The 18,012-nt window shown below is 41.4% G+C and overlaps 1 protein-coding gene across 1 annotated transcript in view; it reads right to left on the bottom strand.

Annotated features, from left to right (window-relative positions):
- AP3B1 (adaptor related protein complex 3 subunit beta 1) overlaps positions 1 to 3,770 on the bottom strand; it is a 163,521-nt gene extending 159,751 nt beyond the window's left edge. Inside the window, exon 1 of the mRNA XM_074812298.1 lies at positions 3,538 to 3,770. Coding sequence (XP_074668399.1) covers positions 3,538 to 3,668 — 131 coding nt within the window. The 5' untranslated portion in view covers positions 3,669 to 3,770. The remainder of the gene's footprint in view (positions 1 to 3,537) is intronic.
- Between the last annotated feature and the right edge of the window lie 14,242 nt (positions 3,771 to 18,012).

Below are 18,012 nucleotides of genomic sequence, written 5' to 3'. Positions count from 1 at the left end.
CACACAAATAAATTCCTAAGATAGCTGTATAAAGGAATACCATAAATGTCAGCTCCTGTGACAAGCCTGGAGGAAGGAGAGGGAAAGAAGAACAACAGGCACCTTCAGCCATGCAGTGGGAATCATTCCACAGAAGATTTAGACTGACTCATCTTGGGTACGTAAGATCTTTTAATTACTCAGTTATTGAGATATTTAACAGAACAAACACAAAGTCTGCATCCTCTGAACACGAGATCCACCTCTGACATATCTGAAGCAATTTAACTAACCAAAAAGCTTTTTAAAAGCAATACATACTAAACAGGCAAGTTATATCTGTCTCTTTAGTCAGGATTCAATATGCAGAGTCTCATATACTTGTTGTGAAATCTCTTATTCAAGAAGAGTTTCACTTTAGTCAAACATGGTAAGAAAACAGCTTCTTAGGTACATGTTGTACTTAGTAATAATTTATAGAATAGAGTTTAGAAAAACCTCTTTTCCTCACTTCCTTTGTTCTGAACATTTACACAGTTACTTAATAGAAGTAAACCAAAGTTGTATTTTTGCAATCTTTTTTTTTGTTTTTCCACTGCACTGGATACATATAATATATTAACTAATGAGAAACATGTTATTTGCAAATGGTGTACCTTGTTTGTATTAAGATAACTGTGTATTTCAATGATTGTTTCATCTTTATCGATCTAACAGTCAAACTTTCCACTTACATTTAAGATGTTACCACAACAAAAGTTTTGAGGCACTAAGATATTTTCAATACCGATAGCATGTGTCTCAATGAAACGAAAACACTAACATGTTGAGAAAATACTGTGTTCATTAACTGAAGATTCTATTTGTAATTGAAAGCTAATGAATAAATCATATAATTGCTAAAGGTAAAAAAGGCAGTTTTAGCAGGAGAATAAGACACATCGGCTTTTGACACCAAGAGATGCTCAGAACTTTTAGGTAAGTACTTCACCTGAGTATTTCTACTGAAATGCTAAAACCAAAAGAGTTAGGACAAATCATTTACATTAGGTCAACTTTAGACTTCAGATTTAAGTCTACTGATACTCCTTTGTGCCCCCGTGTGAAACCTGTCATAGGCCATTCTATCTAACAAATGCTTCAAGACTGAAGACAGCCTATCCTAATAAATAATTTATTTCAGAAGCATTTTGGCTTACTTCTTCATGACAAACAGGAGAAGACAGACAACATAAGGAAAAGAGACTGGGATTTTTTAAATAAAGTGTTTACAGTAATATTTTGACATTTATACTGTAACCACATGATATTGTTCAGATTAACTGGCAACAGGCAAGTGCAGGCCTCTGGTTGAACAGTTACTGCAGCAACATTCTAGGCCATACATTATACATCTGCCCCTCTACCGAGAAGGAGTACTTCTTGCATGATCAGTAGGTCTAAGGAAGAATCCCCCTTCCTCAGCAATAAAACATTTGCCAAGCACTAAAAAAACCACAGTGATATGGAACATAAGCATATATAAGATCATATTCAGCAGTGCTGAGTGACAATCAAGAGAGATCAGCAAACAAACTCTGAAAAGCCAGTAACTGAAAATTTTATTTTCACCAGCAGAATACCCCACTATCCCCAGACTTTAATATGCAAGAGGCAGAGTCACATCTTGCACTTCTCTGTATGCCCAGTAGGGAGGGATCAGGTCTGACCAGTTTAAGGAACACAAAGCCAAACCACCAAAAGATGCAATGTCCTCCATCTGGGCTACAGTTCCTGTTCTAAGATTTCCATTTCAGCTCTATTACCACAGCGGACTATAAGACATACATGATATATGTTTGATAAATGACTACTGCATTTTCCAAACAGACTGCAACACAGTCTGCTTTTCTAACAATAACTCTCACTTGCAGTCCAGTGGCTTCTTCACACTACACAAATTTCATAATCTTCCCTGCATGCTGTATGTTCCGCAACTATCCGATCCATACTCACAGCTTACCCATACAGGTCTGAATAATGGATATCTTTCTATTTGAACAACAATGTGTCAGCTGCAAAAGACCACAGAGATCAATGCCTGCTTTCCTTTAGAAGATGGATCTTCTCTCCCCTCCTGTAAGTGTAAGAACAAGCCTGGAGAAGCAATTAATAAGGTATACATACATATCACAAGCTATTCTAGTTCTTCCATACTGAAAGGCAACCATATACATATATGTGTACAAGACATCTCAGGACTTCAGAGCTATATTTCCCCCTGACCACTGGGCAGCCACAGGTAGAATCAGTCACTTCAGCTTCTGCATCTGATAAAACAGAGAGCTATACTTCACCTGCAAAACAGTTTGAAGTCTAGGATTAAATGGGTTATGTAGAGAATTATGGCCATGACCAATGATCAAGGTACCCCCCCCTGTGGAAAGGCAGCAGCAAAACAATGGTTAAGAAATAAAGTGTAAAGTTGCTTCTATGGAAGGGGACAGGAAAAGAGAGTGCAAACAACATAAATCAGCTACAACGTACAGGTCAGCAGAGGGTCATTCATGCTAGAGCAGCAAAAATTTTAACTGGAGCAGAATGAACAAAGTTATTCAGTGGAATAGCAGGGGAAGAGAAATGTGACTTGTCTGGCAAACTGAGGAGGCCTATCAGCTGCTGTCTCACAGAGCTAAGCACCAGAGTGTCAGCAGCTTCACGTTGTGATTTACTTTGGTGTGGCACAAAAATAAACACATCAGTCGAGGTTTCTAGAGCATGGATGCTCTCTTTGTGCAGAACAATCAAACTGAAGAAGTGATTGATTTTCTAATGTACCTGAGACCTTAGTTTATGGTGCTTTTTATTGGTTGCTCTCAGAATAGATTTCCAATTTGTTATAGGATACAATTCCAGCTTAGCAAACCTCTTGATCTTTCCATTTAGACACTTTTTTTTTTTTCCTCCCCAATTCACTTTTCCTTTAAAGAGTTGAAAGCCTTTTGTACTAGTGCACTTCGGCCGGTTTTTCTTCCTCCTCCATTTCCTCATTTTGACTTCTGACCAAGACACAACACCCACTTCAAGTTGGCCACCTCGCCATAATCAACTACATTTCCAACTACAACTCCCACAAATACTTCGAAGCACTTTTTTTTTTTTTAAATACACTTGAAGGCAAAATTAAACTAATGCCAGTGTGGGTAGCTATCAAAATAGAGGAAAAGTAATAAGCAGTTTTTCAAACAAATCAACAAAGAAAACTTTATAGATCACTCATTCTGCTATGAACACCTTAAAGGCAAGCAAGCGAACTTTTCGACGGAGTCACGAGGTAGTAAAACCGGGCAACCGAGGCACGCCTTCTCCGCCACGGCCACCCGGAGCTGTCCATAACCGGGGGAAGACCTGAGGCCGCAGTCCTCCCCGCCCCCGCCGCCCGGCCCCCCCGCCTGAGGGCAGGGTCCCGCCGGCCCAGCACCGCCCCAAGGCCCACGGAACCGGTCACCGCTCGCCCGCCCAACACAAGCCCGAGCGGCGCGGAGCGGGGCCCAGCCCGGCCCGGCCCGACCCCCTTACTTCTTAGTGTCGCTGCTGAAGAGCCCGAAGGCCGCGGGAGCCGAAGGGGTCGTGGTTGGCACCGCCTCCTGAGCCAGCTCGGGCGCCGCCTCTCCCCCCTGCTCGCTGTAGCTGAGCCCGTTGCCGGACATGCCGATGCCGATGCCGATGCCGCCGCTCCCCGCCCGCTCCGACAAACTTACCGGCGCGACAGAACCCGAGCGCTCCCCCCGGAAGCGGCGGGCACGCGCCAGCACGGCGGGGCGGGCAGGTCACGTGGCGAGAGGCGGGGCCAGCCGGCCGGGGCAGAACTCGCCCTGCCCCGACAGGCTGCCGTTGCTACGGCAACGCGGCCCGGTGGTGACGCGAGAGGTGCGCGAGGAGAGGGCAGAGCCCGGCCGTTGCCGCTTCCCTCCGCTGCTCTCCCGGCCTCTGGCGGCGCCCGGGCCGGTGTCTCGGTACAGCGGGCTTTGCCGCCCGGCCCCGGAGCGAGGAGAGCCGCGGCGCCCGCAGGAGGCAGACGGTTGCCTCCCCGGCGCGGAGGGCCGCCTCGGGACGGCTGCTGTTCCCAGCCTCGCCTCTTAACGGCCCCGTCCTCCCTCCCTTCCCATCCGGCGGCCCCGCAGGCCCCGAGACCGGGCGAGCGGGCCCCGCGGAGGCCAGCCTCGCTCAGCGTCCCTCCGGGGAGCTCCGGGAGAAGCTGTGGCTCCGTGCCTCCTGTCAGCGACCGGCCGCAGCAGTCAGGCTGCGACGGGAGCCCCAGGGCCTGGCTTGCCCAGGGGCAGAGATACCCAGGCTGCTTGGGAAGCAAGCTTTGCTTCCCAGCCCTCCGCTGTGCCTTGGGCCTACAAAGTATGGCCTATAGCATCAGCTCATTTGTTGCTTCTAGTAATCCAAACAACAAATTTACATGTTTTGCAGTAAATATCGGTACCTCACGCTGACCTCCACAGTCACTATTACAGTAGTTGTAGCATAGCCTAGGCTAACAGCAGCAGTCTACATATGGGAGGCCATAAAATATGAAAGGATAATTAGAAGTCGTCTGACGAAAGCTTCTCCTAATTATTTTCTACAATCTTATTTTCTTATGTGCATCTTCTCCCGCTCCCCCCAGTGTCTGAGGAATAATCTGTGTTCATTAAAATGCCTTTCTATCCATCTCCTGACATAACACATTAGTGGAGTTCAACCTTTTCATCCTGAGAACTGAAATAGTTTCCAAAAGGTTACAGTTCTCAATCAATACTTTTTATCTCAGAAAAAAAAAAAAGGGGGGGGGGGGAGGGGAATGGATTGTCATTTTTCTGAAGCAGCTTTTTGACTTGCCTGTCTTTCTGCAACTTGTATATTTCTGGTTGAAAATGAGTCATTACCAATCAAATAAACTTGACAAAAGGAGTTACCGATGCAGAATTTTAATTATTAAGAGTGCGGTGATGCTATAAGGGCAGTTGTCAATTGTTGCCTTCTGTGGATGCCAACATTTCGGTTTTGGTTTATGATCTCTCACAACTTTTTTCTCTGTAGCACCGTCTCTTGAAAGTCATGGCTTAGAGTGTAAAAGTACTAGTGTGAATATTCTTGACCATCGCCATTTTACCTGCTGGTTTTTTAGACTTCCATTTTTGTCCTGCCGTTTGCATCGTTTACTGTAACAGCCATCATACTTTTCTTTCCCTGTAGATGGAAATACCTTGTTATAAGTACCATAAATGGTCACAGTAACTGTTGATACTCTTCCAATAATATGACTTGAGGCAGACACCTCTTGATCATACCAAGTCAGACAGCATCCTACATTCCAAATTTTAAAGGATCAAAACCCAGAGTAAGCTGGAGAACTGGGTCTGAACCAGGAAAAAATGGACACTTCTCTCCTAAAAGTTTAAGATGTTGCTTTGATCTACAGAGAGATCCAAGAATTCCTATCAGCAGTCATTAAAAATTGACTCTCTCTTTATCAAACCATGAGTTAATTTAAAAATGTAACTGTGAGAACGTTGAACTTTGGTCCCAAACATGGTTATGCTTACATGACAGGGCCCCTGGCTTACATCTTTTATTTGTGTATAAGGCACATACAGTGTAGGAAGGTATAACCTATACTAAACGAAGTCCACAGTTTGACAGGTAGATCTATTGTAGTTTCTTTTAAGACTGCCTGCTTGTTCTCTGAAGAGGTTTAAACTGCTTGCTTCTTTGTATAAATCTATAAAATAAGTATTTATTGTTAGCCATAAGAAATATCTCAAGTACAACAGACTAATTATTTTATTACGTATATCACTTAAAGAGTAATCTTAGAGGAAGGATTAAGAGAATATTTAGAGAAATTTGTGGGAGTACAAATATGGGGAGAAGCAGACATGGACTATTGAGGTAAATGATCATGGGACTGTGATATGAGGAGCATATAATAATAGTGAAGGAGAGCTTGGAAGGGCCTTGAAACTGAGAACTGAAAGCAAATATATGAAGATTTATTAAGTATCATTAAACAGTCATATCAGGATGGCTAGCTATAAGCTCTTGCTATCAACTCTTGCTATCTAGTTTTAGCCTGACATATGCCACAACTGTTCAATAGTCTTTTTCTGGCTATATTAACTCTTCAAAATCACCATGCAGTGATAACATATTTGCACAATGAATTTATACCTGTACTAGATTATGTCAAAATTACTGAATTATGAAACACAAAATAGTACCAAATCTGAATTCTCCAGTTACATCATTGATTATAGTATTCTGTATTTCAAGTTTTTGTGCAGCATAAGAAAAGTAACAGACAAGGCTTAAAACAGTGAACATAGAAGGCTTTTACTTCTCAGTTTTCCAGACATCACGTTTCTTTCTGAAACCATTTCACCTCCATGATTCATACCATTTTCACAACTGCTACTTCTGTAGTATCTGGTAAATTCATAGTTTCTTACTCTTCCACTCATAGATGTAAACAACTATATAACGTGATGTATGGATGTGGGAGACATCGGCCTGTCAGCCTTGCACAGCCTCTGAGAAAAAGCTAGGCTTTGCTGAGAAACAGGCCTTGGGAGAAAGATCAGAAACTGCTGAGTTGTGCCAAGGTGGCAGGGAAAAACAACGGACAGCTGCAGCACTGAACTGTGGAAAAGTACTGAACTGTGGGAAGTTACCGTTGCATGAACAAGAAGGTGATTGATCTGCACAGCGCATGTTAGAGTGGTCTTATGCTGATAGGAGAAAAGGTTGATAGCTGTCTAGTTGCTGATTTGCTAACTATGAAGTAAGAGCTTTGGCGAGAGCATAAGTATGTACTATTGGAAAAATAAACGGCTTTGCTGGATATAACTCTCATAGAGTTGTGCAAGTCTGATATCCTCCCGCAACAAATGGTGACCCCGATGTCCCAGGATGGAGCACAGAAGACACCGCAGGAGGATCCCCGATTGGAGGTACTGTCTACAGCGGGACTGTGACAGGGAGGATGGAAAACAGTCGATCGACGGAAAATCACCCGGGAGAGGTGATCCATCGGGGGCAGCATGGGGCAGAACAAGTCCGCAGAGGAGATGGCCACTGTCAGACTCCTGCTGCATATACTCTCTAAGAGAGGGATAACTTATAACGAAACTTCTGTACGAAGGTTACTTAAATGGTGCAGAAACCACCGCTATCCTGCCGATGCTGTCACAGCCTTTGAAGCAGCAAAATGGGCTGAAATAGGTGAACAGTTGTGGGGATGCTATTTCCAAGGGGGGGTCAGCATGCCAGTGAGCTAGCGACCACTTGGAAGTTGGTTTTGGACACTCTTAAAGCGCGGAGTTGGCGGCGGGGCCCTGGGCCTCACCGAGCCCCCCCATTGCAGAGCGACTGCCTGCGGCCATCTGGCACCGCGCGATCGTCTGTCCCGCCTCCCCCGAACACCAAAAGCGGCAGTTTTTTACAGAAGGTGCTGACACTGTGATGCGGAGTCCCTTGTCCATTCTAAAAGGACTAACTTTAAACCTTTCTGATGGTCAGTACACTAAAGGCTTGATTTAAAAACAAAGAAGGGGGAATTTTCTGGGCACACCACATAATCAACAAGCAATGGATTTATACATTCTTAATGGTGTTTTGATGTTTGTAGTATTTCTCATTTTATGTTGTGTGAATAATAAGTGTAAGGGCCCCCTTTGTGTGGTTGTGTGATTGTTCTGCGTGTGTGAGACGCAGCCCAGCCGCAGCTGCAGAGTGCAGAGTTCTCTACCCGCAGTCCCGTTATCCCGTGAGGGAAGGGGCCGGAGAGGAACGAAGCGCAGGGCAGACTCTGTACCAGTGGGGGGTAGTGCAGGATGAGGGAACATTCCTTAGTACAGAGGCCCCTAGTGCCTGCCCGCTGGGTCAGTGGTGCTGCCAGTTTGTTCGGGCTGTGTTTTAAGTGTCGTAGGTGAAATATCTCCTCTAGCAGGAGGCAGTAATTCTTTGTTAATTGTTGTCTTGAATTTAGGTGCATACTCCGTGGGGAGAGTGCACCCTTGTACCATCTGCCTGAGGGGGATATTGTCAGCTAATCGCGTAGCATTTTAAGGTAAAGTAGACAAGATGGGAAGCAGCCAGAGTGGGGCAATAGTCAAAAAGAGTCCCCTAGGCTGTATTTTAAAATGCTGGAAGAAGATAGGGGGACCTCCAGGCGCAAGTGTGAATAAAAAGACACTAATCAAATATTGCAATCAGTGGTGGTTTATAATAATTTAGTCACTATTGATCAGGCGTGGACCTAGCAGCCTCCGAGCCAGTAACATTATTAGATACCACAATATCCTTGATACCAACAGGAGTATATGGACCACTGGGAAATGGAAAAACTGCATTATTACTGGGAAGATCATCTACAACCTTACAGGGGTTGTTCGTTTTACCAGGGGTCATAGATGCTGATTATGAAGGGGAAATCAGAATTATGGCCTGGACCCCTGTACCCCTGTGTTCAGTAACAAAAGGGTCAAAAATTGTTCAGCTTGTTTATTTTACTGCAGCTCTGAAGTGCTAAGGCTTGGACAACAGGCCCAAGCCAGGGTTGACCTATAGATGAATCCTGTATATTTTATAACTGATAACCATTGTGCTAGTAGGTATTGTACTAGGTTATAACAAACCACCTATACTGATGTAAAAAGTGCTAAAATGTTGAAGTATTGAAGCCTGAACAACAGGCCCCGAGCCAAAGCTGCTAACTTAGTATGTAGTCATTAGCAAAATATGTATGCTCATTAATGAAAGATGTAGCTTAGATATCATATACTCATTACTGATGATGAATGTAATGAAAACATGTCTATCCTGAACGTATCTTTCTTCTTCTTGGTGTAGAGGCAAGTTAACAAAGCCATGAAGCCAGCTGTCCAGCCTTGGGACCAGACGTGTGGCCTTGTTCTAAAAAGAACATAAATAAATTAGATAAGCAGGGAAACTCCCTTAGCTTCTCCCTTGAGCCCTGGCCAGGCTCTGGGGGGGAATCTAGTGTGAGATTGAAACCAGATGTTCCACTGAAAACAAAGGTGCCAGTTATTCTGGCTTGCTGATTTTTGGTATATAAGGCTGGACCCACTCACAGCGACTTTGGATGCCTCACCTACAGATGGATGCATCACGTAGGATTTCCCACTTGCCGGGACAGGCTCTCCAAATCCTCGCTGTAACCGGGGCTGCCCAGCGACTGCGGATCTGGGTGATGGTAACGTATGCAAGTGGTGAGGTATCTTCTTAATCACTATTCTCTCTCTCACGTAGTAATGATTTTATGCATTACCCTGTATTTTCCTATTTGTTTAAATGCACTATTCTGTCTTTTCTTACTGTATGTTTTCTGTATTATTCTGTTATATTATTTAGTTATTTCTGGTAAAATATGCCTGCTCTTTTCACTCTGGTGTCTGAGTTTAATTGGTATCCCTAATCAGCAAAACAGGCTCCCTCTAATAGTATGCCGAGAAGCCAGGGTGACTCAGGATTTGGATCAACAGGTGCTCCTCAAATATTTTGGGCTCAGACAGTGACACAAGGTCGACCTCTGGTAAAATGTACCCTCACCAAAGCAGAAGAATCTGTTGAACTGACAGGCATTTTAGATACTGGTGCGGATGTGACCGTAATAGCTGCGAGCAGACTGGCCATTAGCTCGGGTAACTCAAGCACTTTTCGGGGTTGCTGGTCATGCTGTAATGTTTCAAAGTAAATATCTCATTCATGTAAGGGGCCCAGAAAACCGGGTAGCAAATATTCGTCCATTTATATTGGAAATCCCTGTTACATCATGGGGTCGTGACTCTATGGCTCAATGGGGAACTCAAATTGGATCAAATTTGTCTTAATTGCCACTGCAGCACAACCCACTGCAGCACAACCCCACAGAATCACCTGTGTGGGTGGGTCAGTGGCCCTTGCCAATGGAAAAGTTGCACCACCTTAATGATTTAGTTCAGAAACAATTAAGTGCACGACATATTGTACCTACCACCAGTCCTTGGAACTCCCTGGTGTTTGTTATGTTAAAGAAAAGTGGTAAATGGCGGCTTTTACATGATCTCTGACACACCAATGATGCCATGGAGGATATGGGTACATTACAGCCAGGACTGCCCTCCCCAACAATGATTCACTGAAACTGGCATCTTGTAATAATTGATCTAAAGGATTGGTTTTTTTACCATTCCCTTGCATCCGGATGATGCACCTAAATTTGCCTTTTTTGTTCCCAGTATTAATGATAGTGAACCTGCAAGACGGTACCACTGGGTTGTTTTGCCACAAGGCATGAAAAATAGTCCCACGATGTGTCAGTGGTTTGTTGCAAAGGCTTTGAGCCCTGTTAGAATGCAGGTCCCCCAGGCTGTTATATATCATTATATGGATGACATCCTTATAGCAGCAGAAACACAGGAGATCATGGAAAAGGCTCTTGCTTTAACCAAAGACTCAGTATCTCAAATGGGGTGACAAATAGCACCTGAAAAGGTACAGCGATCATCACCGTGGCAGTACCTGGGGTGGAGAATTTGTGAACAGACCATTGTCCCGCAACAGGTTAAACTTAAAACTGATGTTAAGACTTTAAATGATTTACAGAAAGAGTTAGGAGCCATAAATTGGATACGGCCATTGTTGGGCCTAACTAATGATGATCTGCATAGCTTGTTTGATATTTCGCGAGGAGATCCTTCATTGACATCACCAGAGTACTTACAGAGGAAGCGAAACAAGATCTCCACCGTGTAGCTAACGCCATCTCAGAAACACAAGCATCGCGATGTGTGCCTGGCCATCCGTATCAACCGACATTATTTAACCCTCCAGGGCAGCCCTATGCCCTGCTGTTTCAGTGGGATGAAACACTTAGTGACCCTTTTGTTATTATTGAATGGATTTTTGTTTGTCACACCAAATGCACAAGACGGTCACTGCTTGTCCAGAAATGTTTGCCAAACTGATCATGAAAGGTAGGCAGCACCTACTATTACTTGCTGATCAGGAACCTGTGTGTATCATTGTTCCAGTTACTATGCACATGTTACAGTGGCCAATACAAATGTCTTTGAGCAAACACGGCTTTCACATGCATTTTTTCCACCAAAACGCCAGAGCAATACAAAAAATGTTTTCTTTATCAAGGCGTCAGGCTATAGACATCATTGTGACTTGCCCTGAATACCAGAGGACTCCCTCTCTTCAGCAGCTAGTGGTGTCAACCCTCAGGGACTCACCTCCTCAGAATTATGGCAATCTGACGTCACTCACTTCGCTGCATTTGGAATGTTAAAATATGTACATGTGTCTGTTGATACCATTTCTGGAGCAGTGTTTGCGTCCTGCCATACAGTGGGGAGTCAAGCATCTGACCGGCATTCCCCACTCACCGACCAGACAGGCCATTGTGGAGCGCCCGCATGGCACGCTAAAGCGTCTATTACAACAACAAAAAGGGGGAGATGGAGGGTATCAATCTACACCTCACAAAAGGCTAAATAAGGCATTATATGTCATGAACTTTTTAAACATTTCCCCTGTCTCACAGGTGCCACCTATATTGCGTCACTTCTCATCAGATACCAGATCAACAAGAGGTCCAGGGCAAGGCTCAAGTGTTAGCAAAAAAACCTAGAAAGTGGTAACTGGGAAGGACCAGATCCTTTAATAACCTGGGGAAGAGGTTATGCTTGTGTCTCCACAGGTCACGGTCCCCGGTGGTTACCAGCAAGGCGTGTGTGACCATACCTGAGGCGTGAGAGGCAGCTTCTGGTGGACACTCAGGAGCCGGCTGTGGGTGCTGTGGATGCCCCTGTGCTGACAGTTTGCAATCTCTTCGACTGATCATTTAAGCAGAATGGATGGGTAATGCTTGTTGCTGCAATAGGACAAAATACACTATCTCTGTCCTTAATCACACTACGGTTGCCAACTCTTTTAAGAGAAAATGCTAATAGTAATTACAACTCCTTAATGAAATATATAGGCTTACTAGTCACTAGTGAAAGATGTAGCTTAGACAAAATGTAGTTATTGATAAGGATGAAATGCTGTAAGAATGTGTGTATTCAACTTTCTTTGTTTAGCAATATTAAGAATTAAGAACTCGAGTGTTTAACCTTATTAGAAACTCCCTTGGTTTTCCCCCTTGAGTGGTGGCCAGGCTCTGGGTGGAACCCAACAGGAGGATGAAATCAGATGTTTCCGCTCAAAGAAAATTGCCAGTTATTTTGGCCTGTTGATTTAGAGGCTGGACCTGCTTGCAGCAACTTTGGATGCCTCACCTACAGATGAACGCATCGCGTAGGATTTCCGGTTTGCAAGGAAGGGCACTCTAAATTCTCGCTGCACCCAGGGTTCCCCAGCAATTGCAGATCTGAGTATTAGTACCGCGTTAAATAAGTGTGCTATTCTGTATTTTCCTTATTTTGTAATACTTAGTCATATGCTTTATGGAAGTGATTAGACTGCTTGTGTGGTGAAGACGTGTGCTGAATCTGATTTTGTGTGCATCAGTGGTCAGTGTGATGGCAGTGATGAGAGTGTGCCTAACAGATGGCAGTGTGATGGAGATGCAATGCAGCTCAGGTGAATGCATCCACAAAAAGTGGTGCTGTGATGGAGATCCTGACTGCAAGGATGGAAGTGATGAAGTCAACTGCCCTTCTCGGATTTGCAGACCAGACCAGTTCAGATGTGAAGATGGGAACTGCATCCATGGGAGTAGGCACTGTAATGGTGTGAGAGACTGTCTGGATGGCTCCGATGAAGTAAGTTGTAACAGTGCTATTCAGTGCTCTGGACCTGGCAAATTTAAGTGCAGAAGTGGAGAATGTGTCAATAAAGTGTGTGACCAGCAGAGAGACTGCAAAGACTGGAGTGATGAGCCCCTCAAGGAGTTATCTTCTTTATTTTGTAATTATTTTATGTATATTGTGTTTTCTGAAGTTCGTCTATGTATACTGTGTTTTTTGAAGTTTGTCTAAACCTTAATTGATAAAGCTCTGAAACAAGTCTTGCAGGTGCAGCTGTAAAACAAGGAAGGGGGAGATGTGGGAGACATCGGTCTGTCAGCCCTGCACAGCCTCTGAATCGACAGCTAGGCTTTGCTGAGAAACAGACCTTGGGAGAAAGATCAGAAACTGCTGAGTTGTGCCAAGGTGGCAGGGAAAAACAACGGACAGCTGCAACACTGAGCTGTGGGAAAGTACTGAACTGTGGGAAGTTACCGTCGCATGAACAAGAAGTTGATTGGTCTGCACAGCGTGTGTTAGAGTGGTCTTATGCTGATAGGAGAAAAGGTTAATAGCTGTCTAACTGCTGATTTGCTAATTATGAAGTAAGAGCTTTGGCAAGAGCATGAGTATGTACTATTGGAAAAATAAACGGCTTTGCTGGATATAACTCTCATAGAGTTGTGCAAGTCTGATATCCTCCCGCAACATATGGACATAGCTTTTAATAAGTAATAGCTTCTAATAAGTAATTGCACTGAGCAATAACTTCCAAGGGTCTATGGAAAGGAAGATGTATTTGTCTGGATAAATACATATGCATTTTCATCAAACTCATATATTGTATATAAATATGCATTTAAGGGAAAAAAAAAAAAGATTCACGTTACTCAACAACCTATAATTTTGAAATTCAAACAAACATTACTTTGCTCAGATTTCTAAAGCATCTACAGAAGATATTTTACAATGTTTTTTACCAAGTTATGTCCATTTTGGGTTTTTTTTAAACTTGAGTTGAGCTGCCATATGCCTATTTAGTGCCCTCTTGTGGCTCAGATTATTAATATGCTATTTGTCATGAAAAAGACAGGATGCATTGGTAAGGAATGGAGTTCAGGCTCTGTGTAACAGAAATGTCAAGATATTAAATGCTTTGCTCATATTTTCTATATTGCTGATAGTTTCTGATATACCTAAAATATGCTGGTATTGCAGATCCTACACAAATTAAAAGTTTTGACAATATTTTTTCATAGTAAATGTCATTGATGAAAGACAATGATACAACACAAACTTCTGAACATTTAAGATTTTTCATTCAGTAATGATTTAGAAATCTGATGTATAGTCAGTTACTTTAAAATTAAGCACTGAGAACTCATTCCGTAACCTGGAATAATGGGTTTTCAGTCTGAGGCATGAACTCAGCTGCTAGTATTTCTGAGTAGTTCAGGAAAACTCTTATCCAAATGGAAAAACTAATGGGTCTGAAAAAAACTTTGGTCTGCTTCTTTCCAGTTGAATCCAGATGTGGGACTGTAACCAGTGTTCTTTCCAAAGCACCTGTTCTCCATTCCTTCATAGCAGAGCTGGCTACTATATTATTCACACAAGCTGCTCACATACATGCAGTTGAAACCAGGAGACTCCAAATTTTCTTTTGCTCCTACAGCTCCTCTATAAACTCTAAAATTACACAATATGTGTCTTCTGGCTTCATAAATTAATATTCCTTCGAACATTAAGAAGATTTTGGTTAAACAATGAATAGGAAAAATAGAAAGCAAAAAGCAAAAACATAGAACACAAAAGAGAAGATGTTTGAAAAATAGAACAATTCTTCAATTACACAAGTTCTTTGTAATTTCCTCAAGCATAAACATGAAAAATAGGTATTACTAGAGTTAGAATTATAACTTTCATGTATATATAAATTTAGATTTTACTTTTAGGTAGAGACTATTTTGGAATTAAAAATATTAAGATTATGTTCAAAAGTATTACAAATTCCCAGTCATACATAATGCTCACAGAACTCAAGTAATGAGTTTAAAATGTTCAAAACAATGTTCAGATGTTTAATTCACTGTATCCTAATTTTAAAAAATACATACTACTATAGAATGAGAAAATTTCTTGTATCTCAGATTTATCTTAACTAGGAGAAGAAATTTAGGGTGTGGTGGGTTCTATCAAATACCTTCGCTAGCCACAACTACCTTCCTAATGCAGTCGCAGGTTACAGATTCACTCTTGATCTACCTTGTTCACATCGGTTCTAGGTTTCCCCCTAGATCTGTTGGAATATCAACTATAGGTATGGGTTGGCCAATTTATCTTCTGCTTTTCTTAATCTAGGCAAGCACAGGTCTAAATTAGAACAAAATATTTAACTGTTTTAAGTAATGCAGCTTAAATAACTTTTTAAAACCTTGTGCCTATATAAACAATTTATACTGTAGTGTATCTGGCTGGGTAAGGTTACAGGGCCGAGGTCAGCTCCAGACTTCTTGAGGGATTTGCCTTAACTGACAGACTAAACCAGCGGGGTTTCTGCCTTTATTAGTATTTCACAGTTTGATAGTTGTGTCTCCTAGCCATTATCTAGAAACTCCACTGGATTAGGCTGCCTTTGAAATACATGCCTTGACAGTTGGAAATAGTCCAACTGCCTTATTGGGTCCTGAGTTTTAAAAGAAAATCAAGCTGCGCTTAGTAAGGACTTCAACCTTCACATTTCTAGTGTACCTGTGCATCCTCCATGTTCTACCTTCAGACTGCACTAGAACAGATAACAGATATTTGTCTTTGCTTCCTACTGGTACTGCAAGTGAGTTGTTTGGTAGAAGTAAAGGGATGAATATTCATAGCAAGAATGGCAGGATAATTAGATCTTCTCAGAGTTTGTCTGTATCTTTCAGTCAGTGTACACAAATATTCACTTTTTGAGTTTTGCATTCAGTTTACTGCTGAATAAACAGCAATTACGATGCGTACAACAATAAAATGAAAAATAAGGCAATTTTGAGCAACTAGTCCATAAGCAGGGAGAAGGCTAGATATAAGCACTTCCTTGGTATGGGGTCAACTATGCATCAGTCCTGATGTGGATTACAGCAGTATGGGAACAGGTTTTACTGATGTTGAATGAACATAGCATCCAAATACTTTCCACTGTAGCTGGAGCACAATGTCCTTCAAACATACAGCCTTCTTCTGCAGCATTCAGCATGTACCCTGTCCCATGGGGTGAGAAAAGAGTACACAACAAAAAAGTCTGCGCCCAAGGAGATTTAACTTATTTTCTAGCATTTTTGTGTAATTTGAGGACACAAACTAATCCGACTGTAATAGAAGCAGGCCCATTATGTAAAAATAAAGTGGAGCCTGAAATCAGATAATAGAGGAAAGGAGAAAGTTCTTTTTAGAAACAGGAATGAGCAAAAATGAGATGTGAGGGCTCAGAAAAACCTGGCATTTTTTTCAGGTGGTAGTGATCACAAAAGATAAAATTCTTCATCAGAACGTATATAGGATTTGGGGGAGAAACATAGGAGAGTCTTACTGGAGCAGTAACAAAGTGAGAAAATAAAGGCACTATATCAAGAATGGGTTAGTCCTCACATTTTCCTAAGGGTGAAACACATTACTTATCCTACTGGATTTTTTAAAATGTATGATAATTTATAAGTGGTTTCTGGAAAGAACATAATGAACTGGCTGAGAATCAGGTCTGTAAGCAATTGCTACACTCAAGTGCACTTGTATATGAAAGAGGTGAAAAGGCCAATAAATTATTTTCTTGGCAGATTAAGAATGAGGAAGTTTAAAGATTTATATTGGAAATAACACTGGATACACGGAAGATAATTCAGACAAGGAAAAAAAAAAAAACTTTTTTGTCAGAGACTCCCCTTGCAGTCATGTCTGAATAGTGACCATTCCTAACCTGGAACTCTGAAGTCCATGGAAATGTGTGTTCCTGTTGAACAAGATTTCTGGCTTGCCTTGGAATGAGATAAAGGTTTCTCATCACCCTACAAGTGTGATTCTAAAGCTAGCTCACTTATTTAGTTAATTAAACCTGAAGGTTTTTTCCTATAATTAACTGTTATCTCTCAGACAAGATGTATGTCCTATTTCTTTAAAAAAATGCAGGGAATCCAAAGTAAAGAGAATTTATGTGAAAATTCTCATTTAGAAATATATTTATTTTAATGATTTTATAATTATAATTATAAAATTATAATAAATTTATGTTTATTTTAATTACATTTATTTAATATTGAAATGTGATTGTATTTATAAGTATGATCCTGTAATTATCTTAAATTTAACATTATTAATTTATAAATGAAAATAATTCTACATGTAAATTTTTGTGAAAATATCAGCCTATGTCTCTGATACTTATTTTTTTACTGATTAGACACCTTATTCCACTTATTTAGTGCTACTGAATCACTGTAAACTATGTCATTTTTTCATATTTCTAAAAAGGAACTTCCTTAAAAGTTATGTGAAGAAAAATAGATTTCTCTCATTCATTATTTTAAAGATTAAAACAAAGGAAATATAGTGCATATTTATAAACTCTTATTGTTAAAGCTATTTTGCATGTGCATTCACAACCCTTTTTTCATAATGTAGTCTGCATTTAAATGCAGAATATTTGCAGTCAGTCCTGGTCAGTACATCTCATGATGTACTTAAGAAAACTTGAAATGATACAGAGAGATTGAGATAAAGAATGACTTACATATGAGAAAAAAATGTAAATAGACTTGAACTCTGTGGCCTAGAAAATAGATATTTGATAGAGATCTGTCTGTTTTATGATAGAGATCTATAAGGTCATGAATCACACAGAGAACATGATTCATTTTCTCATCTGCTAGGAGGTATCAAATGAAACTGGTAGATCGTAGATCCAAAATAAAGGGATTTTTTTTTTTTCTTACAGCACAATTGAAATGTGGATTTTAATAGTTGCCATGGGATATTGATGATGGCAAAAGTTTTAGTGAGTTCAAAGAACAACAAGACAAATTCATGGAAGAAAAGGTTATTAAATACAAAGATAACATCTACAGCTCAGGAAGTTCCTGAACCACAAGTTTATTAGAGTGTCATTACATACTCTCCTTGTTCTGATACTCCTCCATAAGAATCTGGTACTAGTCATACTTAAATATAAGTATTTGGAGCTAGATGGACCTTTGCAGGTGCAACTGTTCTTATGTGATATATTTCAGTTGACTATTCC

This window comes from Strix aluco, chromosome Z (assembly GCF_031877795.1).
Source record: "Strix aluco isolate bStrAlu1 chromosome Z, bStrAlu1.hap1, whole genome shotgun sequence".
NCBI lineage: Eukaryota > Metazoa > Chordata > Aves > Strigiformes > Strigidae > Strix > Strix aluco.
Note: the sequence above shows the minus strand (reverse complement) of the source record. Positions and strands in the feature narration are given on the sequence as shown.